Consider the following 25,362-nt stretch of genomic DNA (forward strand, 5'->3'; position numbering starts at 1 on the left):
TACAAAGGGTTCTTACAAACTAGATAATCACAAAAACCCATTCACACATGGGCTTAACGGGCAGTTTGCAGAAAAAGTACAAAGACTCTTAAACATATGGTAGATGAACAGCCTTACTATTAAAGAAGTCTAAGTTGAGGAACTAAGTATTATTTTTCTTATATGAAAAAGGTCAAAAATCTTAAAATTTATTTTTGGCTGGGTAGAGTAGAAAATAAACTCTTACTCTCCAGGAGTTTTTTTTACTGATACGACCTTTTTTGTATCAATGTACATTATATATTGATTAGAATTTGAAGTATATGCATAGCTTTCATTAACTCAGCACTTCTATTTCCAAACACTGTCTAATAAAAATATTTGTACAGTTATTAAAAATATTTTTAAAGATGTTTATGGAAGAGTTTTTTTTGTAGTAGTAAAAATGTGTGGCAATATTGAATCAATCAAGTGGAGACTATATTAATAAATTATGCATTTATATAATAGAATACGGCATGGCTTTAAAAGAAATGAGAGATGTAGATGTTTTGGAAAGATGTCTGATACTAAGGTAAAAAGTGAGATAATACTCTGTGTAATACTATTTCTGTATAAGAAAAGCTGTGGCATTTAACATATAAGTACATACCTATTTAGAAAGAGAGAAGTGACACGGACCAGCGCCAGGTTGGTAATGGCAGTTATCCCGGAGTCAGATGAGGCATGAAGTGGGGAAGAAAGATACTTCCTTTTTTTCTTCAAACATTCATTCTTAAAGGGGAAAAAAAAAAAGAGGCCATATTTAATAATTTTTTAAGAAGAAAGCATTTTCCTAAAAAAAATAGAGAAGTAAGCGCCCTATCTTCCCCAAGTAATTCTGATGCCTTGCTTAACAACTGCTTGTTAACTATACATTCCTAATTTTCCCACTCACTAGCTTTTGGATCTAATTAACTAAGAAAATCATCTGATCATTTAGTTTTTGTTATGAGGGGGTCTGAAATAGATAATATCTACCATTTACTGAATGCTTTTCCTCAGATGTTTCCGCTCTGATATAATTTTATGATTGCTATGGAGGTAGTTGCAGTAATCAGTAGTCTATGAACACTTTTGATGTGACTATAATTTGTTGAAATTATTGCATTTAAAGTCAATGTTTTCTGTTTTCAACTTTCCCTGGGGAAAATAATGGAGCAGAACACATGGAAGGGCATGGTAAGTTCAGCTTGAGAACAGCTGAAAAGCTAGAGAAAGTTTGGTGAAAATGTTGTTGATGCTTGATCAGCAACCTTCAGTACTTTCTCAGTTATTTGTCAAGTGATGATGGCTCTGTCAGTTGAAAGATTGTCCTTATGGGTGAGGCTATAAATGCACAATGTGGTTTTTGTAGACTCTGTCATAAGTCAGTTGCAGTGGAAACTAATTTGAGTTGTACCATTTACTAATATACTAATAGTAGGTGATAATCTTTGAAGGGGAAACCTTCTGGATGTTTTAATGAAAAGCAGTTTCTTTGGCTGTTTTAAACTAGAGCAAAAGTGAGAATTCCTTTTAAGTATAGTAAACCTTTATAGAGGATAAAGTAACAGATTTGATTATTTAATGATCTGCACACATTCTGTTTTGGCTTTCCTCTTTTATTGGATGAATAGAAATAGGCTATTGTATGTCACAGATCCGTTTCCAGAAGAAATTGGATATGAATCTGTTTTTCTGTACTCCGTTTTCTGGTTCAAGTCAGTATACCTGTATTAATTCTCAGTTTATAATCTTTTTTTGCCATTTGAAAAGGGATTGCATTTCTTCACAGATTTATTGCATGGTGCATATCACAATCAGACTTTTGGCTTTATTTAAAGCGAAAGAAAATATTTCATGGTAGAGACTTATTTGAACTTTTTTTAAAATTTGTGCTTATTGGAAGAAAGAATCATCAAGACTGGATTGTCTCTTGATCTCTGTCCTCAGATACTTCTAATTTATATTGGATACGCTGTATATCATTTTAAGGAAGAAAATGTTTTTTCACTAATTAACTATAATTTTTGTGAAATTAACCTTCTTTTTCTTTAAATATTCAATAGGATTCTGATCTTCGAAGTGCACTTCTTTTGGAACAGGCGGCACATTGCTTTATAAACATGAAGAGTCCCATGGTTAGAAAATATGCGTTTCATATGATATTGGCAGGCCACCGGTTCAGTAAAGCAGGGCAGGTGAGTGTGCTTGCTTTAAAAAGAAGATAATTTTTTATTTATTTTAATTTTTATTTGTTGTAACTTGTTTATTTTATAAATGTATGTTATTTGTCAATTTTTTGATTTAAAATTTTTAAGATGAAACTAAATTTTGTTCTGAGGTAATGTACATTGGTAAGGACATGAGATTTGGTTTTAAACAAATCTGGGTTTAAATCTTGACCTTGTGCTCACAACTTAACTTTTAAAGTTATGTCTTTGAGCCTTTTTTTTTTTTTTTTAATTTGCGATTTGCCCAGATTTCTTTGAGGCTAAATGATATATGTGAAGGCCAGATATACTGCACTTAAGTAACTTTAATTCTTCTTAAAGGTGATTGAACCTTCCCTACTTCAACTCTGGTCTTCTGTTGTCTCTCAGAGTATCTCTTAATGGTATTTGCTAAATATTTAATGGGTTGAAGTCATCTATCTCTTCTCCCTGGGAGCAGCTGGGTTGGAAGAGATCTTTATTAATTTGGAGCGATTCTCTGGTCCCCAGTAGTCCTTTTAAACATTAGCTGCAGGGAGCCTTCTTGAGGCAGAGAATGGTAATAGCACCTGAGATGCGGTCATTTGGGTCTGTGTGTGCTCAGTTGTGTCTTGACTTTCTGCAGCCCCATGGACTGCATGACTGTGACCCCTGCCAGGCTTCTCTGTCCCTGGTGGTTTACTATAGGTATATGTAAAAATATGGGCTGAGTAATCATCTGTATATTCCAAGCACTCTGCTAGGAGCTGAGCTTACACTTGTTAAACTAACATGGTCTTGTCTCTTAAGGAATTTTTTAATCTAGTCAGGGAGTATGAGGATTTTTTTGAATTTAATTGATATGCATTTTTATGAATGTTCCTTTTTCAAAGTCTTGTGATAACAGAAACATGCCAGTGTTAATTCAAAGGTGCAAAGAAGGAAAGGTGTTCAAAATTACTCTCAATTTCATGGAAGAATGTCATGATTTTTAAAAATCAACTTTTCAAGATTGAGTTCCTCTACTTTTGGAAAATGGGAAGTTAGAAAATACGTGAACTTGCTTTATATTAAATACAGAATTGTAAAAATATTTATGAAATTAAGTCTTTATAATAATTTTATGTACTTTATGATTAGAATTTCTCAGGTTCTGAAGTGAGGGGAGAAAAAAAGCTCTGATTTTTCACAGTCCATTTTCCATAATTAGTACAAATGCATCTGAAATATACTACCCCATTGTTTCTCTTTGCTTAAAGTGTTCTATTAGAGAAATCTACAAAATGTGTTAAGCAGAAGAAAAATTACATGCCCCACTAGAAATGGTTCTGTCATTTTTCCACATCTTTGTCCACTTTTGTGAATGATTTTGTTTGTGGTTATGATGTCATTGGATCTTGTATTTACCTTCTAAAGGTACAGGACATACTGCCTCTAGGAAGTGCATGGCAGGTTAAAAATGCTACATTCTGGTAGGTTGAGATACATTTGCTCTCTGGCCTAATAATCATCTTTAACTGTAGTTATCTTGTGGAGTTAATGATTCCAAAGTAGCTGGTTTGCTGTTTTGTGACCTATATACCTTGAACCCGGAGGATCGCTTTCTCAAATAGTAGAAATCTGAAATATGCAGACCTGTTAGAAAAGCAAATATATGTCCCATTGAAGTTGGTCAAGAACAGCGTCTTCCTTGGAAGATAAAGGTGCTCATCGTGTACATAATTCTGACTCAGGCCAAGTTGTTTCTGAGAAGCTCCAAAAAAAACCCAGATGTGGCTATTGACAGAGATGAGTGCGGAGCATAGAGGAGATTATATGTATACAGTGATGTCATTTTTCAGTCCTCTGTGATTGCAAGTTCATGCCGAATTGCTTATCTTGTCCCCAGAAATTGTTCAGTTTTTTCCATTAAGAGTATTAACAAGTAAAAGGTATTTAAAAAGAGAGACAACACTATAATCAGTATTAAAAAAAATTAAAGTCTGAAGGTGTTTCTGATTATGCCCAGTATACCCTGGACGATCTTTCTATTACTTTAAAAGGCAGACTTTAAATCCTTGTTACCTCTTAAATCTCTTTAGATGCTTTTCCAAGAGTCTAAAAAATGCACTTGAACTTGACATTTAGACACATTTTATTGGTTCTCTGTATCTCTCAGTTTTTAAGATTCAGTATTTGTGTTCCTTTACTAAATGCAATATGGAGATTGGGATTTTTATTTTGTTTTGTTTTTAAGAAACATCACTTAAAAATTATTTTGAGATGGATGAAACTGGAACCTATTATACAGAGTGAAGTAAGCCAGAAAGAAAAACATCAATACAGTATACTAACGCATATATATGGAATTTAGAAAGATGGTAACAATAACCCTGTGTACGAGACAGCAAAAGAGACACTGATGTATAGATCAGTCTTATGGACTCTGTGGGAGAGGGAGAGGGTGGGGAGATTTGGGAGAATGGCATTGAAACATGTATAATATCATGTATGAAACGAGTCACCAGTCCAGGTTCGATGCACGATACTGGATGCTTGGGGCTGGTGCACTGGGACGACCCAGAGGGAGGGTATGGGGAGGAAGGAGGGTTCAGGATGGGGAACACAGGTATACCTGTGGTGGATTGATTTCGATATTTGGCAAAACTAATACTATATTGTAAAGTTTAAAAATAAAATTAAAAAAAAATTATTTTGAAATGATCTCAAACCTATAAAACAGTTTCAAGTACAGTTCAGAAACTTGTTTACCTGAGCCATTTGGGAGTTAAGTTGTCTACCTGGTGCCCCAGTACCCTCCTAATACTTTAGGATATATTTCCTCTTTCTTAGAAACAAACTTCTTTTTTCCTCTACAGCAGTAAAACAACAATGCCAATTGAGAACTTAGCACTTAATACAGTATTACTATCTAATCCTCAGACCCTATTCAAGTTTTGATGGCTGTATAGTGAAGGATCCTGTCAGAAGGGTACTTTGATGTTTATGATGTTGACACTTCTGACGACTATAGGCCAATTATTTTGTAGAGATGTGCCTCCATTTAGGCTTGTTGAATGTTTCCTCATCCTGAGATTCAAATTGGGTATATTTGTAGGAGTATCACAAAGAAGAGACTATGTTCTCACTGCATGCTATCAAGTGGCAGATAATTTTGATTTGCCTTTAACATTTCCTAAAAAAATTGACCAATTCTGGTTGAAAATGATACAGATTTTGTTAATCTACCTTGGAAGAGGGTGGGTATAAGACTTTACTCTGAAGGAAAAGGTTTAGTGGAGAGAAACCTTTTTCTTGGTTAAAAAGTGAAAAAAAGTTAGTTGCTCTGTCAGGTCTGATTCTTTGTGACCCCGTGGACTGTAGCCCTTCAGGCTCCTCTGTCCACGGGATTCTTCAGGCAAGAATACTGGAGTGTGTAGCCATTTTCTTCTCCAGGGGATCTTCGTGACCAAGGGATTGAACCTAGGTCTCCTGCATTGCAGGCGGGGTCTTGAGCTGCCAGGAATACCAAATCCCGTGTTTAGAATGGAGGTTGTCTGAGTTCAGAGGGTGGCATTAATATGTAATTAAAGCCTAACATATACTCAAGGGTGTGGTAGGATGCAGCCTTAGGCAGAAGAAAAGAATGCCAAACTCTGTCACTATCAAAGACCAACAAATACATGTAGACACATATACCTTCATACTCATATATGCAGAATTAGAACACACTTTACTCTTCAGTCCAGGGCAGTGGTATAGTGACTAACCAAATTTAAACTTTGCACGATAGCTCTCAGCTACAAGCTAACAGCAAGTCTCTCACTGATCTATGACTCCACCTGCTGCTGCTCTGGAAATTCCCAGATGGTTTTTCACAAAGTCAGTATTATTCCTGACCTCTCAGACTTCTTACCCTTGGACAGAGCAGCTGCTTGTCTGCTTCAGGACCTCTTGGTTTTTAGCGATCGTTGCAAAGTTTAGTTTCATTTTCTTCATCATCATCCCAGTCTCTGTTAGAAGAACTCATTACTAGTTACTTGATTTGTGTGTGTGTTTGTCCAGTCCCAGAGAAATTTGGATTATAATACTTTGCTTTATATATTTTCTTACAGAAAAAACATGCTTTACGCTGCTATTGTCAAGCCATGCAAGTTTACAAAGGAAAAGGCTGGTCTCTTGCAGAGGATCATATTAACTTCACCATTGGGCGACAGTCCTACACTCTCAGGCAATTGGACAATGCTGTGTCTGCTTTCAGGCATATTTTAATCAATGAAAGTAAACAATCTGCTGCTCAACAAGGGGCCTTCCTCAGAGAATATCTTTATGTTTACAAGGTGAATACTTATTTTCAGGAGTGGATATTAAAATTATATTTGTCATTATTTTCGGCAAAACTCATTTTCAGTACTATCTAGTAAGATTCTTATAAGTGGTTTTAGTAGACTACATATAACTATCTTTCATAATAAAGTGCAACAGACTAGGCTTTTGGTCATAAATCTGAGTTACATTGCCCTTCTACAGTTCTCATAAAAGAGAATTTTAATATTATAGTAAGCATTTGATTTGTGGCTGTATTTGGAATCTTTAAAAAAATACCATGAGCTTTTGGGACTGTTTTCTTCATTATGTATTTTTGAATTATAACTGGTTTTACAGCATTTGGGTTATTGTCCCATTCTTTGGAAAAGTACATTCCTCTGTTTTCTATGAAAGATGAGTAGATATGGATCTGTGAGAGGTAGACATTACTTTGATGTAATGCAGAAAAATTAATAGGAAGAAAAAACATTTCACTGAGACAGGATAGCAAAGTTAAAGCATTATTTTGTGGACAAAATGGAAAGTTGTAATTTTTTCCTCAAGGTCCATGAATAGTAAATATTTTATCTGTCCTGCAGAATATAATTACCCTTTTTTACTTTAGTAATTTTAAATCATATGGGTAAGAATTTTGGCAGATAGAATGCTATAATGAGTCTAGAAAGTAAAACACATATAAAAATAATATTTGGAGCTTTAGCGTCCAGAGAGAACTAACTTGCTGAGTAACCTTAAGGAGATTCTCTTGGACCAAAATAAATATATCTAAAGTTCTTCATCGTAAAATTTTATGACTCGTATGTTAAGTAAAACTAGTGATTCTTAATATTCTTTCTTAACACGCCTTTAATACCTTATGTATTAAAAATGAGGACGGATAAGAGTTCTCTAAAAAATTCTTTTCGTCTTTTGTATTTCTCTTAGAATGTAAGTCAACTCTCACCAGATGGCCCTTTACCGCAGCTTCCTTTACCATATATTAACAGTTCAGCAACCCGAGTTTTCTTTGGCCATGACAGACGACCAGCAGATGGTTAGTAAAGTTTAATTTGGCTTTGTTACCTAGTGACTTTTTCTTTAAAGTTATTTCATCTTTTTCCACTAAAAAATAATGTGTAATTGTTAAAGAATATTTGAAAGTAAACAACTCGACCATATCATCTGTCATCCTGCCACTTGAACCTACTACTTCGGTGCTTTTCCTTCCGGCTTTAAAATCTAAAAACGATAACAACAAAATAGCTGTACGTATAATGACTTTTCTCACATAATATAAAGAAATTCTCATAATATAAAGATTATATAATCTTGATAAACATTTTTAATGGTTGTAATGCATTCAATGGATATAAAGTATTTTAATATTTGCTATATGGTGTCCATCTTTTTTGATTATGTGAAATCTAAGTTGTAATGGACATCTTTGTGGATGAATCTTGTCTTAACATTTTATTATGGAAAATTTCAAATGTGCAACGAACAATTGCCAATATAATTGCTGTTCTTGTTGTGAGACTTTTTAAAAATTTAGGATTATTTCCTTAGCATTGAGCTTTAGAATGGCAATACTGGGCCAAAAGTTTAAATATATTAAAGGTCTTTATGCATGTTAAACTTTGTAATTTTAAGTCTTTTTAATTGGAGCTTAGTATGTTTCTTTTTGAGAGCTAATTTAGTCTTTTATTTAAAATATTTATCAGGGTACTTGTAGCAGCATTGTTTTTAGTAGCAAAAAAAATGAAACAGAATGAATCGATAGATTTTGGTACCTCCATATATTGGTTTCATGCTGTAGGACGTGAGTGAATGAATTCTTTATATTTCAATGTGGATGATACCCACAACATAAAGTTGAGTGAAAAAAGTTGCAGAAGGATGGATCAAAAGTTATTCCATTAACATAAATTTCAAACATATACGCTAGTTCTATGAGTTGTTTATATATACACATATTTGATAAAGTAAAACAAAAATTATGAATGTGCATGCTATACTTCAACTTTGGAATAGCTCTGGGAAGAATTGGTACCAGTGGAAGAGATGAAGGAGAGAGAATTAGGGAAGGTGAGATAGAGGAAATCAGCTCCATCAGTAACATTTATTGTGTTTTTTTTAATAAAATTTGGTTTCTTATAACAAAGTTGACATTTCTTAAATTTTGATACACAAGTATTTGTTATATTATTTTTCATGTTTTGTCCATATATTTGAAGTATTTCATATAAAATTGTGGACACTAAGAGAAGATATTCTGTCAGAGTCAGAAGGAAAAGAGCATCAGTATTACAAGTTGAGTTCCAATTAGGCTAGAATTAGTAACAGAATATTTTTCTCTCAGCTAAAATTGAAAAAGGCAAGAATGGTATATGTATGTATTTGGATACCTTAGATTTTTATTTAAAATATATTTCATTTGAGGGCAGGTGTTAATAAATAAGTGTATTTAGTAGTGGCACTTTTCTTTTTTATTTTTAAGGTGAAAAGCAAGCAGCTACTCATGTAAGTCTTGATCAAGAATATGACTCTGAATCCTCTCAGCAGTGGCGAGAGCTTGAGGAACAAGTGGTGTCTGTGGTCAACAGAGGAGTCCTTCCATCCAACTTCCATCCCACACAGTATTGTTTGAACAGTTATTCAGATAACTCAAGGTTTCCCCTTGCAGTTGTGGAAGGTAATACACTTGAATTTTTATTCATGGTTTTTTACTTGTTCGTTTAGCTTACAGTGTATTCACGGTAATTTTTTGCATGCCAAATATGAGGGGAGGCTGAGGATACAAAAGTAAATTGAGTACTAGTGAGCTGCATTTATAAAACCAGGCAGTGGGGACTTTAATACAGGAATATTCAGTGTGCTTTTGGAATGTAGAAGAGAGAATGACAGAGTACAGAAAAATTATGGGGGAAATCTTCTAAGGAAGGTAATTTCAAAACCATATCCTGAATAAATGCACATTTACATAGAGAAAAAAGACAGTCTAGGCAGAAATGCAGAGCTTTGAAAGCAAGGTGTGTTCATAGAATTGAAGCATATGGTGATGTGTGGGGTTTATTAAAATTACTAACTAAGGCCTTTCTTTTGCAGAACCAATAACAGTGGAAGTGGCTTTTAGAAATCCTTTGAAAGTTCCACTTTTGTTGACTGATTTGTCATTGCTCTGGAAGTTTCAACCTAAATATGTCAGTGGAAAGGATAATGAAGAAGTTAAAGAACTAGTAAGTTGTTAAAAGGTATTTGTAATAAGCATGTTTCAGTAATAGTCTAACAGATGCTGTAATAACATTTCAGCAGTTTCTGTTCAGGGAGCTGAACTTACTCTTTTCTTATGCTTATTTTCCCTCATTACAAAATGTATGATAATATGCTTGCTGCTGCTAAGTCACTTCAGTCGTGTCTGACTCTGTGTGACCCCATAGATGGCAGCCCACCAGGCTCCCCCGTCCCTGGGATTCTCCAGGCAAGAACACTGGAGTGGGTTGCCATTTCCTTCTCCAGTGCATGAAAGTGAAAAGTGAAAGTGAAGTCGCTCAGTCGTGCCAGACTCTTAGCGACCCCATGGACTGCAGCCTACCAGGCTCCTCCGTTCATGGGATTTTCCAGGCAAGAGTATTGGAGTGGGGTGCCATTGCCTTCTCCGGATAATATGCTTATTGTTGAAAATTAAAAGTATAAAATTTTTCCTTGTGATGAGAACACTTAAGATTTTCTCCCAACAACTTTCTTATATAACATGTAGCAGTATTAATTATATTTATTATGCTTTACATTGTTTCTTATATGTTATAACTGGAAGTTTATAACTTCTGATTGCTTTTATCCAGTTGCCCCTCTCCCCACTTCCTGCCTGTGATAACCACACATCAGTCTCTTTTTCCATGAGGTTGTTCATTTGTTCTGTTTTTGAAGTATAGTTGACTTACAACACTACATTAGTTCCTGATACACAACCCAGTGATTCGCTATTTCTGTGCATTTCAAAAGGATCACCATAAGTCTAGTTGTTGTCTGTCACCATTCAAAGATGTTACAGAGTTATTGACTCTATTCCCCACTTTGTACTTCTTGTGACTCCTTTACTTTGTAAGGGGAAGTTTGTACTCTTAAATCACATTCACCTATTTCCTTTTTTTTTTTTTGTATTCACCTATTTCTTTCTTCCCCCTAGCGTCTCCCCTCTGACAACTATCTGTTTCTTCTCTGTATCTATAACTGTTTCTGTTTTGTATGTTGTTCACTTTGTATATTGCTTAGCACATAATAAAACCTAATAAATGCTAACTATAGCTATTGTCATTGTTGCTAAGTATTGATATGTAGCAGTGTTAATAATCTGATACTTGATTCGTTCGAATGTATATTTTACATAATTTACTTTTCAGGTAAAAGGTGAACCTGAAATGATTGGAACTGAAGTTATTTCAGAATTCTTAATTAATAGTGAAGAATCTAAAGTGGTAATTATTACTTTTCTGTCACGCCTTTCTAAAAGTAAAATAACAACAGATTTTAAAAGCCTGTTTATTCAGTTTGTTTTCCAGTTTTCTTAAAAATTAAAATTTATCATCTTAGGAAACTGGAATTACATAGAAGAAAATAGGTTGGGAAAGTAGGTTTGCAGTGGTTTTTAGTTTGTTAATTTCCTAAGAAGCCTGGTAGAAAAAGGTTTTGCTTTCTTCTTGGGTTGAATGTTGTAATTTCATATGATATTTGGTTGGCCAGAATATCTTGGTTTTTATTAAAAGTTGTGATGCCTATAATTATTGAGTTTAGAAAGTTTCTTTTGAAAAAAATGCTTTCCAGTAGGAGAAATCAGTTGAGAATTAAATAAATTTAGGTCTGAGTTTTTATTTCTGTAACATTACAGAATTTAGGTGTTGCGCTATTTAAGATATTGTGAAAACAGATAATAAGAGTGACTTAAATATCTCCACAGGCAAGGCTAAAGCTCTTTCCCCATCACATAGGGGAGCTGCATATTCTGGGAGTTGTGTATAACCTTGGTACCATTCAGGGCTCTGTGGCAGTAGATGGCATTGGTGCTCTTCCTGGATGTCACACAGGTAAAGCTATAGCATTGCTGAACAATTAGAAGCTAATAAGTAAATCTCCTTAGAATAAATTGAGAAATGAGATATTTTAAAATTAGGTTTAAAGTACCTTTAATAAAGACATTTAATCAGATGAAAGAATGAATAATTGAATTATTTTTAACTCTGCAGTTGCTTAAAAAAAACAACTTTATTCCCTTCTGATGTATTTTTGTTAATTCTGTGGTTCTACCCTATGTATTTTTCTTCTTTGTTACTGATCCACATTTAGTAAATTCTAAATTAATGTATTCTAAATTAAAAGACGCTTACTCCTTGGAAGGAAAGTTATGACCAACCTAGATAGCATATTCAAAAGCAGAGACGTTACTTTGCCAACAAGTTCCGGCTAGTCAAGCCTATGGTTTTTCCTGTGGTCATGTATGAATGTGAGAGTTGGACTGTGAAGAATGCTGAGCACTGAAGAATTGATGCCTTTGAACTGTGGTGTTGGAGAAGACTCTTTAGAGTCCCTTGGACTGCAAGGAGATCCAACCAGTCCATTCTGAAGGAGATCAGCCCTGGGATTTCTTTGGAAGGAATGATGCTAAAGCTGAAACTCCAGTACTTTGGCCACCTCATGCGAAGAGTTGATTCATTGGAAAAGACTCTGATGCTGGGAGGGATTGGGGGCAGGAGGAGAAGGGGCCGACAGAGGATGAGATGGCTGGATGGCATCACTGACTCGATGGACGTGAGTCTGAGTGAATTCCAGGAGTTGGTGATGGACAGGGAGGCCTGGCATGCTGCAGTTCATGGGGTTGCAAAGAGTCGGACCCGACTGAGCGACTGAACTGAACTGAACTGAGCTGAACCATTGGTTGAGATGTCTGCTGCCAGTACAAAGGTTGACTTAGGATAGTCTTTTTTTTTTTTTTGAATATTTATAAAAACATAGAGTGAACTAAGGACCAGTGTTTCCACATCATTGAATGTGAAATGATATAAAATTCTGTCATCTGTTTTGTAAGAAGAGAAGGATTTAGAGTTAAGCTGGTATTCTTGGTTCCCCAGAATTGATAAATTTTACAAATTTTTGAAGAGTAAAACTACCAGATACATGTTTAACACAGCTTGTCTTTTTTTTTTTTTTTTCCTTTAATTTCAGGAAACCATTCTCATTATTTTGTAATAATTATATGTTGCTATTTGAGTTTAAGTTGACAAGACTAGAGAGAGAATTTACTATAAAATTCCTCTCTCCTGTCTCTTCATTTTAATACCTGTCTATTTTTAACAAATTAATAGTTAGCAGACTTGAATTTAGCATTTATAAAAGCTTATTATTAATATTGAGAAATCTTTTGGGACCACTTGGAAAATTTGTTGGTTCTTTTAAAGTTCAGTTTGAAATTTCTCCTTGCTTGCATATCTAGGGTAATTTAGTAAAACATTTTTTTGGACCGTATACTGAAATGGAATGAATCCATAAGAATTCAAAAATTATAAAAAAAAAAATTGCCACTAAAGTATAGTATTCTGCAGTTTAGTACTACATGTATAATTCTTGGTTGACAAACACCAGAGGAGATTCTTCTACAAATAATATTGTTGATTTTTAAATATTTAAAGTAAGTTAGCTGAGTGTTAAAAACTTTTTGAAGCTTCTTTCCTTTCCCACTAACCTATGATTTTAATTTTGTACCACAAAGTTATGATTGTCAATAAATTATAGCTAATTACTTCATTCAAGTTACCAAATACATGCATTAATAAATAATTTATAAATTTTTTATGATGTTAGTGGGCAAAGACCCTGAATTACCTATTAAAATAAATTGTACCTTATAGTAGAATTTAAATGAAGTTTTAGTGTAAAATGCTGATAGGGATCTGGGTCAAATGAGGTAATGGAAATGTTACCTTGTATGTCTAGTCTGGGCATATCACAGTGAGCTTCAGCATATTAAAGGTTCTAAGTATTCCTGCTAAGAGGGAAATGGCAACCCACTCCAGTATGCTTGCCTGGAAAATCTCATGGACGGAAGAGCCTGGTAGGCTACAGTCCATGGGGTCACAACGAGTTTGACACGACTGAGCGATAGGTTCTAAGTATTCCTGCAGGAAATACAGTTGTCTGCCTTTGCTATTTTCACACCTACGTGCAGTGCGTGGAAGTTTTTGGGGAAAAGCTCACATGCGTATTAAATGAGTTTAATTTTGAGAAAGCTAAGTATGTTATAATTTTCTTTGTGTAGTCTATTGAGAAGGTACAGTTAAGTGTTGAGAAAGTGTGGTTATTTATAATCCAGAAATAATTCAAATTAGTATATATATTTGAATATGAATAGCTATTCTGTCAGATGGGTCTTTTTGGTTAATTGTAGGTTTCAGAAACTTCCCATTTGATGATGTACAGTCCTTCTGCAAAGTAAGTCCTAAGAAAATGAGAAATTAAGCAGCATGCAATAGTAGATGTGGTTCAACCTGAACATAAAATACGCTTAGTTCTTTGCTTAACCATGTTAATTGGTAATTGTCTAGAGTTCTTCTAGAAATAATCTGAAACATACAGTACTCATATATTCAGGCTAACTTGATGTCAGTTAACTTATCAAATTATTTTAGGGCATTGATTGTTTTTTTATTTCAGGAAAACATTCCTTGAGTATGTCAGTCCGAGGGAGACAGGATTTAGAAATTCAAGGTCCTCGACTTAACAACACAAAAGAAGAGAAAACGTCTATTAAATATGGTCCTGATCGACGTCTAGATCCCATAATTACTGAGGAAATGCCACTATTGGAGGTATTTCACTTTTTAAAAATTCATGGGCTTAATAATTTATCTCTAAGGTGAGGATGATATTTTGGATAGATTAATTTTAGACTTTGAGATTGTTGATATATTGAAGTGCAGTTTTAAATTCTTGGTAAGCTAATGTTAAATAGATGTAATTCACAAAGACAAGATAATCATGCAAATTGGCATTAAGTCACAGCCAGGTTATAAGATATAATCCTCAAAATATTAATAGAAGTTGGGAAAAAGCTTCTAAAAGAACACTTTGATTGTTATTAAAATCAGTGACTCTTTCTGGGTAAGATATAAAAATAACAGTTAATTTTTATAAAATGTTTAAGCACTATAGATAGGTGTATGAATAAAAGCAATATTCATTTCACTTTCTTTGTGTCCCACACTGTCATGCCTTCATGCAGTCTTTTAGCTGCAAAAGATAGAAATTGATGCTAGGTAGTATTAAACCCACTGCCACCACCGCCCTCCCCACACCTATTATTTAGTTCAAAGGATTTTGGAATAACCTCATGGAAACTATAAACCATCATAGAACAGTAAGCTCAAGAAGGAATAAGGACTCAGCAGCTGTGGGAAATTTGTAAAACCTTTAGAAGGCATTACTTTCTAAATAACTTTTTATTTTATATTGGAGTATAGCCAGTTAACAATATTTGATAGTTTCAGGTGGTCAATAAAGAGACTCAGCCGTACGTATACATGTATCCATTCTCTTCCAAATTCCCCTCCCACAGCCTACTACATAACGTTGAGCAGAGTTCCACGTGCTGTATAGTAGGACCTTGTTGGTTATCCATTTTAAACACAGCTGTGTGTACATGTCCATCCCAAACTCCTATTTTGATACAACTTTATTAGTCTTACAACTTCTGGTCTTTGTGCCACTTCATTACAAGATATATCAAGTGTCTAGGAGAGAACTGTGGCCCACCTTGAATCAGCTACCTGAGAGGCAGGCCGCTGGCACAGCCATGGAGTATAAGTGTGAACCCTGGAAGGAGGTTCTTCCTCCTGCATCCTCAGATTGCCCTGGAAGGGGGGGGTTAGAAGCTTAGTCATTCACCTTCAGCCAGTGATACCAAACTGATGTTTCTCTTTTCAGACCTTTCCTTGTATATTTGTATATATTTTTAGTAATCATACTGCACATTTTATTCTGTGACTTGCTTTTTGCCTTTCTCAACAAAACCTGGTCTTTGTTCTCATTCAGTAAAAATTCTTTCACAGCTACATAAGGTATGCCTTTATTTAGATACAATATACTGTATTTTAGTCATTTATGTATCGATGGGTATGGATCTGGCTTTTCATCATTACAGTTCTGCAGTAAACATTATGTATATATTTTGTCCATGCTCTAGTTTAGGCTATAGACTTTTAGAAATGGAATTGTTGGATCAATTGTGTAATGTACCACAGAATTACCTTTAGCAAGCCTCTCAGAATTGACACTTTTCCTTCAGAATGAGAGTGCCATTGCCTTGTGTCAGTGCCATACTGGATACTATCATGTTTTTATTTTTATTTTTTTTTTTAACTTTTGTAAATCAGGCTGGTGAAAAATGACGTTTCTTTGATAACTGATAAGGTTGGTTAGTCTTCATTTTTTTTGCCCATGTGATTTTTTTTCTTCTTTAAGTCCATATGATGCCCTTTAATTGGATGTTACTTCCTTTTTCTCATTGGATGATTTTATGGGTACTAATCCTATACTTATAGTGGTGGGATCGGTAACATGCTCATGAAAATGGTGATATCTGTATGTGTTGAGCAAAAGGTATTGTTGAGCTGCATGTTTTCTGCCCAGATTTTATACCTGCTTAGTTATGTTGCAGACTTCCCAGGTGGCTCAGTGATAAAGAGTCCACCACCCAAGTATGAGAACATGGGTTTGATCCCTGGGTTTGGAAGATGCCCTGGAGAACGAAATGGCAGGCCACTCCAGTATTCTTGCCTGGAGAATCCCATGGACAGAGGAGCCTGACAGGCTGCAGTCCATGGGGGTCTCAGAAGAGTCAGACATGACTTAGTGACTAAACAGCAACAATAATTATGTTGCATTTAAAGAGCTGTACGGGGGATTCGCTGGTGGCCTGATGGTAAAGAATCCGCCTGTCAATGCAGGAAACACTAGTAATAATAATAAAAAATAAAGAGTTGTATAGGGCAAGTAGAAGACTTTCGACTGAAGTCAGTGCTCATTTCTGGTTAATAAATACTTGTACATACTTTATCTTTCATCTGGCGGTTTTCATCATTTAAGATTTTTAACTTAGTTAAAAGAACGTCTATTATATTTGGATGAGTAATAGTACCTTACTATTAAATATACCTTAATATTAGTAAAAAAAATTCGTAGAATATTCCCATTCCTTATGTCAGAAATATTTTGTAGATGTTTGAAGTGTTTAAGGGAGTAGTGAAAGAAGTAATCAATCTACAACATCTGATGAAATAGTCTCTTAATCAAAACAAAGTGAGCATGAAAATTACCGAAGCTGAGAAAAGATGAAAATTAAAGTGTCGTGTGTTAACTGTCAGGTGTGTAGCATACTGAAAGCATACAGCTGTGAGCTGTATCTACTGATTAGAAATATTTTAAGTTCTGTTGGAGAAAAAAACGGTGTCATTGCAAAACTTTTTCTTCCCTTATTAATTTTTTTTACATTTCATTAGAAAAAAGTTGTACATAGAAAAATAGAAGAGCAGGCCCTTCAGGTTCTCACTGTAGGCAGTATGTTGTATATATGACATTTATTCAACCAGACTTGCCTATCATGTCAGATCACTTGATGTTACAAATGAAATCACAATGACTAGCCTTACGTGTATCATTTTTACTTTATATGCCTATCACACATCTTGAGGATTAATTAGTAGAAATGAAAGTCCTGGTTCTTGGTCTTATTTTCCATTAAAGTTTGAAGCTGTCTAAAACATAAACTTTTTATGAGGACTTTTAGCAGAAATGCATTTGAAGTAAAGGCTAGATATACTGGTTCTCCTTAGAGTCAACACAGTATATTTAGTAAAACTTTATTCTGAAGATATATACAGAGTACCCTACATATGGTTTCTCACTGGTCCTAGTCCACCACCCTTCCCCTTCTGCCAGTGCTGTTGCCTTACCCATGCTGTCTGGGTGTCTATGTGTTTTAGTGCATCTTTACAGTAGTCTTATTTCACTGGTTACTCATGCGGTTGTTTTGATGTAACAACTCAAAATTGATATTCCTTCACAAATTTTAGCTTATTTGACTAAGCTTATTTGGTACTGGCTAATGAGTACATTATCTGTGTTTTCAGTATAGTGTTATGCTTAGTTTGTTTTTTCCTAACTTTTTAACCTGTGTTTTGGATTTCTGCATTAATCCCTTATTGTCTCGTGTCCATTTCTGAAGCTTCTCATTTCCCCTGATTTTATCTGATGCCTTAAGAATTTGGCCAGAATGAAGTCTTATTCAAACTTAGATTGAAAGACACAGATATTTCCACTGGACTTTGATAACTCCTTTGGGACAGCCAGCTGTACCTTTACTACTCACACTCTTACTCTCTTATTCCTCCTTTCTGTGATTCTGTCAGAATACTTCTGACATTTATGCTTGTGGATCTTTTAAATGCAAATGACTTACTGGATGGTTTTGTTAGTCCATATTTCTAGCTCTTTAGTAAAGGTCAACAGTCCCTCTCTGAAATCCTGAGGCCAGGCATGTGTTGAAAGTTTTTTTTTTTTTTTTAATATTTAGAAATCACGCATATACATGTGTGTTTTTATCTTCCACATTTTGTGACCCCTGTTGGGTTTGTGGCAGCACCAGTTATCAAGCACATTAACATAGCTTGAATGAACCACATGAATATTGCACTAAATTCCCACTTAGTCTATAAAGAATCTGTTAGTGAGATCAGGTTTCCCTCACACATTGGGTTATGGGAACCCTGAGGATATTCAGAGAGAACCAGGTTTAAAAATTATGGATATGGAATCATGCTTCTGTATGTTCTCCTCTTTTCAGAGCTATTGTGCATCGCTTCATTTTAATGATGTATAAATAAATAGATGAGCTACTTTTTAAGTTGAGAGTGTTAAGGGCTCTTCAGCTGATAACTGTTCATGTAATCATGTTAAATGGCTTAATAGCTTGTCTTAACCATAATCTACACAGTTGTGAAAATTTTGCCGGTGGCCCTCTAGTTGTTGACATTGTACCTTTAATATGTAACTCTGAAATCTGCTACTGAGTAACATTGGTCTCTGTCTAAGAACTCATGGAGTTCTTAATAACCATATACACAGGGAGATATCAAAGAGAATGAATAAAATACTTGTAACCTTGTAGTAAAGAAATAACAGCAACTTAAAGTGTTATTCAGTAGAGGTTCAGAATTTTTAACAGACAATATAATAATATTTTTTCCCTCCAATGCAGGTGTTCTTTATACATTTTCCTACAGGGCTCCTCTGTGGAGAAATCCGAAAAGCCTATGTAGAATTTGTCAATGTCAGCAAATGTCCTCTTACTGGATTGAAGGTTGTTTCTAAACGTCCAGAGTTCTTTACCTTTGGTGGTAACACAGCTGTTCTAACACCGCTGAGTCCCTCGGCTTCCGAGAACTGTAGTGCTTACAAGACTGTTGTGACAGATTCTACCTCTGTGTGTACAGCACTCGTATCATCAGCTTCGTCTGTGGACTTTGGCATCGGCATAGGAAGTCAGCCAGAGGTGATTTCTGTTCCCCTTCCTGACACTGTTCTTCTACCTGGAGCTTCAGTTCAGCTACCAATGTGGTTACGTGGGCCAGATGAAGAAGGTGTCCATGAAATTAACTTTTTGTTTTACTATGAAAGTGTTAAAAAGCAGCCTAAAATACGGTGAGTATTACAAAATTTTTTAGATTTAACCTCTGCATTAAGGATACGTATATATGAAAAAAAGTGAAAGTGTTACCGACTCTTTGCGACCCCATAGACTAAGTGTATGTAGACTGCCAGGCTCCTTTGTCCATGGAATTCTCCAGGCGTGAATACTGGAGTGGGTAGCCATTCCCTTCTCCAGTGGATCTTCCTGACCCAGGGATCTAACCTGGGTCTCTTACATTGCAGGCAGATTATTTATCATCTGAGCCACCAGGAAAGTATATACCCATTCAAATAAACATTTTATTATTTGTTAACATATGTTGTTGTTTACTAAGAAATTACCATTATCCAAATTATGCAAGAAGTTTTTATCTGAGGTTGTCCCTAATCTGAGTAGCCAGAAGTGGAAAAAAATTAAGCTACGTTAATCTTTTTCATGCTTCTTTCTGTAAACTTCATGGCTTTTTGATACAGCTCTGTGGTCAGAGCTACCACATAATAATGAAATTCACAGGTACCATGAATTAAGAGTGTCATTAGTATATGAAGACAGGTTGCCTACAGTCATCCTTTTTAAAGAAAATTATTTTAACTTTTCCTTTTCTCTAGTGCCCTCCTCTGCCTCCCCAAATTTGTGTTTGCAGAGCAAGTAATTTGGGTGGTATTATGGATATCTCTGAAGAAATCAAAACACAAGGAGCTGTAGCTTGTATATTTGCACGACAGAGTATTTCATGCTAATCCTATTGTCATTTTTACAGAATTAACTTGGAATAATTGTGCTACTTTTTAAAATTTGTTTGACTATTTAAAATATCATAAAAGGTTTACTATGAGAACAAAAAGATACAATACTTGTAAGGAAAAGTATGTTGTTAGGTCCTCAGTAAATGTTAATTCCCCTTAAGAAGATGAGTCCTCTGGCCAAAGCAATTCATTAAGGCTTTGTGGAATGTAGTAGTGGTGAAATGAGCTTCCAAAGAAAGTAAAGGTTTCAGAATTTGAATGTCAAAGGGTATAGGCAAAAGAGTAGTGGGTATTCCAGGAAGTAGCTGTATATATGGATAAATATTGACAAGTTAGGAGATACAAACTGAATATAGTTAGTTTGGCTACAGTGTAAAATGTGTAAAACGGGAATGAAGATTGAATTGTAAAGTTCTCTTGTGGAGAGCCTTGAATGCCAGGTGAAAGTGTGTAATTTATCAGTACTTGGTAGGCATCCAGGAACTTTGGAACTATTATCAGAAGAGTCATAATCAAGACGTAACTATATGATGATTACTTTCAGGTCTGTGCTCTGAATGAGTTTGAGCAGGGAAAAAGGGAGACTAATAGTTTTCTTCCGAACTGGGAGTAAAGAATTGAACTAAAGTTAGGCTAACTAGATACTCTTACATTATTGTCTTTGTTTTTTTAATAGTATAAATGGTCCTGAGAGTGAATAGGTTTTAAAAACTTTATTTGAAATTAGAGAATCATAGTGCTGGGAGAGGTTCTTAGATTAAATTTGTAATTTTTACTTCTTTAGTCACAGAATATTAAGACATACTGCAGTCATTTGTACCAGCCGATCTTTGAATGTGCGAGCCACTGTCTGCAGAAGTAATTCTCTTGAAGATGAGGAGGGCAGAGGAGGCAATATGCTAGTCTTTGTGGATGTGGAAAATACCAATACGGTAAGTTGGTTTAAAAATAAACTTTGTTTTTAATGAATTTTTTTCCTTCACAAGACAGCATAAGCTAGGAATTTAGGGAGTGTTCATTTGGAATAGAATATAAAAATATCCTACTTCTCAATTTGCTTTTGTGGCTTTATCCTTTAGTGCTTCAAATAAAAGGATCTAGTGGTATTAATATGCTGCATAGTCGTATGGTATATAGCCATACATACCACTAATTCAACCCAAAAGAGATCTTATAAAATGCTTTCTAGTCTCACCATTGAGAACGTCTTTTGATGTGATTAAATTTACAAAGTTCTATTAGGATTTCACATTCAGTAGTAACTTGATAACCCCTCACTTACACATTTCCAACAGTACCATTTCCTTTATATAAAGCATTTCAAACATTTTATTTACCATTCCTGTTTATGTACTCTAAATATAAAAATGAAAATTCTTGAAGGAAGGGAATGTGATCTTATTAAAATAGAATCTTAGCTTCAGATTGATTCAGTTTAGATACCGATTTGAATTGTTATTAATTCTGTAATGTCCTTTTTCTTTCAACTCCATAAATTTGTAAGGTTATTTCAAGTTGATTGTATTTTGGGATTCTGTTCTTTGTTGCTTTTTTGCCTTAATAAGAATGTGATAGAAAGACGAAAAAAAAATGAAAGTGCTATGGTTTTGATTAAAAATTGATAAATAATTTTTGATAAATAACTCACTATGATAGATTCTAATAACTGAATGCCTTTCAGTATTTAAAAATTTGCCACCAGAAGTATAATTAAATCTGTTTCTTGGATAGGTGATGACTTACCTGTTTTAAGAATGTTTGTGAAGGAATTTAAATAATTGCCATTCCTGAAATATATAGTGTTAATTTATTTCAGAATAAAAATTGCATCTTATGTTAACTGATAGTGACTTTGATAGCAGTGTCCTTCTCAGTAGAATATACTAAGTTAGTGCCTCTAAATCCTAAATGACTCTCTTACCTCTTTTTGATAGAGTGAAGCAGGTGTGAAGGAATTCCATATAGTACAAGTATCAAGTAGTAGTAGACACTGGAAGTTACAGAAGTCTGTAAATCTCTCTGAAAACAAAGGTTTGTGCTTTTTCCCTCTTCAGAATAAATTCTGATTATTAGTTTACTCTTTATTAGTTACTAGTTTATTAGTTTACTCTTCTTCAGAACAGTACCAGAATATAATAAGATTATTGGTGCTTTTCTTATAATTAACTTTTTTAAGCATTAAATTGTGCATTGATTACATTGCATGATTTTTAATGAAACTACCCATCTTAATCAATGATTTCCCATCTTTTTATTGCACATCTTTTCTATTTGTATATTCTTTTTTAAAAAAATTCAGTTGTGGGACTTCGCTAGTGGTCTAGTGGTTAAGACTTCACCTTCCAATGCAGTGGGTGCAGGTTTGATCCCTGATTGGGGAGCTAAGATCCCACATGTCTCGTGGCTAAAAAGCTAAAACATAAAACTGAAGCAGTACTGTAACAAATTCGATAGTGACTTTTAGAAATGATCTATCAAAAAAAAAAAATAAAAATTCGATTGTAAAAGTAGTGCTTGAGTATATGGTCACAGTCAAAATTTCAAATAGTACAGAAGCATATAGACTAGTTTCTCTTTGTTTCCTTTACTGTTGGTAAGCTGTTTTTCTGTATATAATCATACTTGTATGTTGATTGGCTTTTCTGTGTATTTCCAAACCCATATAACACTTAAAAGAACATGCACACTTGTGACATGTATTGTCTAATTGTTTTCCAAAATATTTCTATCATTTTTTCATCTTGCCAGTAATATGAGAGTGCTTAGTGCTTGTCACAATAGATTGAAGCTGGCAAAATGATACTCTTTCTAGAAAGAATTATACATGTATTTTAAAAGATTAAAAAAATGTTTTAAACCCTTAGCCTCACAGTAATCCTCATTTTTGGAATTTATACAAAGGAATTAATTCAAAATATAAGAAGATCCATATATTGAGAGCAGTTTATTTCAGGGTTATGTTTAATAGGGAAAAATTGAATGTTATCTTTAATGTGAATTAAGCTACAACTCATGTTGTCATTAAAATATATAAGCTTTTAAAATGTGTCTGTAATATAGTGGGAAAATGCATCATAGCAAACTATGTGCATATAATAATATTGATACAAATTATCCACATGGAAAAATACTGATAGGAAATGAAATGATAGCATGGTGGGGTTGTGTGCTCCCTGGCTCCCAAATTCTAAGTTTTCAAAATTTCTGTTTATCTGTATGAACATGAATTTCAGGAAAATTTAATCTTACCCTTTTAAAGAATTGAATGAGATTTGCTTCACTGAGAGAAAAGCAAAGATGTTTTTCAGTCAGTTCAGTTCCTCAGTCATGTCTGACTCTTCGCGACCCCGTGGACTGCAGCATTCCAGGCTTCCCTGTCCGACAAGAGCTCCTGGAGCTTGCTCAAACTCTTGTCCATCGAGTACGTGATGTCATCCAACCATCTCATTCTCTCTCGTCCTTTTCTTCTCTTGCCTTCCATCTTTCCCAGCATTGGGGTCTTTTCCAGTAAGTCAGTTCTTCGCATCAGGTGGCCAAAGTATTGGAGTTTAAGTTTCAGCATCAGTCCTTCCAATGAATATTCAGGACTGATTTCCTTTAGGTTTGACTGGTTGGATCTCCTTGCAGTCTAAGGGACTCTCAAGAGTCTTCTCTAGCACCACAGTTCAAAAGCATCAGTTCTTCGGCACTCAGCTTTCTTTATAGTCCAACTCTCACATCCATACATGACTACTGGAAAAACCATAGCTTTGACTATTCAGACCTTTGTTGGCAAAGTAATGTCTCTGCTTTTTAATATGCTGTCTAACGGTTGGTCATAGGTTTTATTCCAAGGAGCAAGTGTGTTTTAATTTCATGGCTGCAGTCACCATTTGCAGTGATTTTGGAGCCCAAGAAAATTAAGTCTATCAGTGTTTCCATTGTTTCTCCATTTGCCATGAAGTGATAGGACCAGATGCCATTAAACATTATTTCTAATGATGAAATGTTTTCCAGTTTGGCTATAGAAGTCTGAGTACTGAACTAGGTTTTACCATTTTACAAACGGAGAAATATCCTTGAAATTTACTCTTTTCTTTTTCTAGACGCCAAACTTGCCAGTAGGGAGAAGGGAAAGTTTTGTTTCAAGGCAACACAATGTAAGGAAGAAGAAGGTAAATTCATTTTAGTGTCACACTTTCTTAAATGGTCATTTTCTGTTTCGTGCCAATGATATGATTAGTTTGTTCTCCTCCATTTTTTAGTTGTTACGGAGGTCTCAGAAAAATACACCTTTGCAGATATCATCTTTGGAAATGAACAGGTATGCAAGTAAACCTAATAGCATTTGATATTTAAAGTTATAGTTCTGGAGTATCTTGACTGTTTTGGCAAAACTGTTACTCTGGTAATCTCTAAATTCTTTGGTGGATGAACATGTCAGCTTTGTTGAGTTTTGCAACTGTTGTCATGTCCCAAATCAAATAAAAATGCTATATGTAGTATGCCATTTTAATTAGTAATTTAAAATTAGCTTTCTTTTAGATTGTAAGATACTCAGGAGATAAATTTAGCTCTTGGCATTAAAAAAAGGAACAGGATTATAGGAAAGAACCTACCTATTTGGAAAAGTGATCACAGTGGAACATACAGATGATGATCCCCTGGATTTGGGAATATCAAATGGTTCTGAGACCCAAATAATAAGCTGTTTGTAATTTTTTTTTTTTTTGGTAATGAGATAACTGAAAATTTTTTGTAATTTTTGTAACCAGCGAACTATGTGAACAGTGGTTTAACAGAAAAAAGTTCATGTCTGAGGGGGAAAATCTTACATATTTATTAATATTTAATAATTAACTTGGAAGCTTAACATCTGCTTAACAGAATTTATAATACAGGAAATTAAGTGTCGAGATTCTAAAGTGAAACACAGTATTCTATTAACTAGGGGAAATTCTGTAGTTCTGAGTCTGTTTAAAAGTCTTTTCCCTTATTCTCTCCCTTCAAGTGTAAAAGCCAAGTTAATGCCAATAATTTCATTTGAGTTGTGTTTCATTGGGTATCACCTAGTCTTCCAAGTATTTGATTGGGAAATACTTGTTATTTTTAATAGTAAAACAAATTTTTAAATAGGAAAAAATAATTAAAAATTTTTCTTTTTAACAATCTACTTTTTTTAAAACTGAAGAATTGTTTACAATATTTTATTAGTTTCAAGTGTTCACAGCAAAGTGATTCAGTTATACATACATATTTATATATATGTTCTTCAGATTCTCAACAGTTAACTTCCTATTTTATTTTAATACCCATTTGTCTTCCCTGGATATTTGGAAGGTCCAAGTTAATGTCATGGCAGTATAGATTTAAGATTCAGGGTAATTTGTACCGAATATTTTAGGTGTTCAAGCATTAGGGTGGC

The 25,362-nt window shown here is 34.5% G+C and overlaps 1 protein-coding gene across 4 annotated transcripts in view; it reads left to right on the plus strand.

Moving 5' to 3' along the window:
• TRAPPC8 (trafficking protein particle complex subunit 8) overlaps positions 1-25,362 on the plus strand; it is an 83,451-nt gene that overhangs the window by 41,701 nt on the left and 16,388 nt on the right. For all 4 annotated transcript variants that reach the window (XM_019986715.2, XM_019986716.2, XM_019986717.2 and 1 more), the window contains 13 exons: positions 2,070-2,201; positions 6,287-6,511; positions 7,425-7,533; positions 8,977-9,171; positions 9,585-9,715; positions 10,880-10,954; positions 11,434-11,560; positions 14,181-14,335; positions 18,781-19,223; positions 20,743-20,890; positions 21,893-21,989; positions 24,044-24,112; positions 24,203-24,261. In XM_019986715.2, coding sequence (XP_019842274.2) covers positions 2,070-2,201; positions 6,287-6,511; positions 7,425-7,533; positions 8,977-9,171; positions 9,585-9,715; positions 10,880-10,954; positions 11,434-11,560; positions 14,181-14,335; positions 18,781-19,223; positions 20,743-20,890; positions 21,893-21,989; positions 24,044-24,112; positions 24,203-24,261 — 1,965 coding nt within the window. The remainder of the gene's footprint in view (positions 1-2,069; positions 2,202-6,286; positions 6,512-7,424; positions 7,534-8,976; positions 9,172-9,584; positions 9,716-10,879; positions 10,955-11,433; positions 11,561-14,180; positions 14,336-18,780; positions 19,224-20,742; positions 20,891-21,892; positions 21,990-24,043; positions 24,113-24,202; positions 24,262-25,362) is intronic.

This window comes from Bos indicus, chromosome 24 (assembly GCF_029378745.1).
Source record: "Bos indicus isolate NIAB-ARS_2022 breed Sahiwal x Tharparkar chromosome 24, NIAB-ARS_B.indTharparkar_mat_pri_1.0, whole genome shotgun sequence".
Classification (NCBI taxonomy): Eukaryota; Metazoa; Chordata; class Mammalia; order Artiodactyla; family Bovidae; genus Bos; species Bos indicus.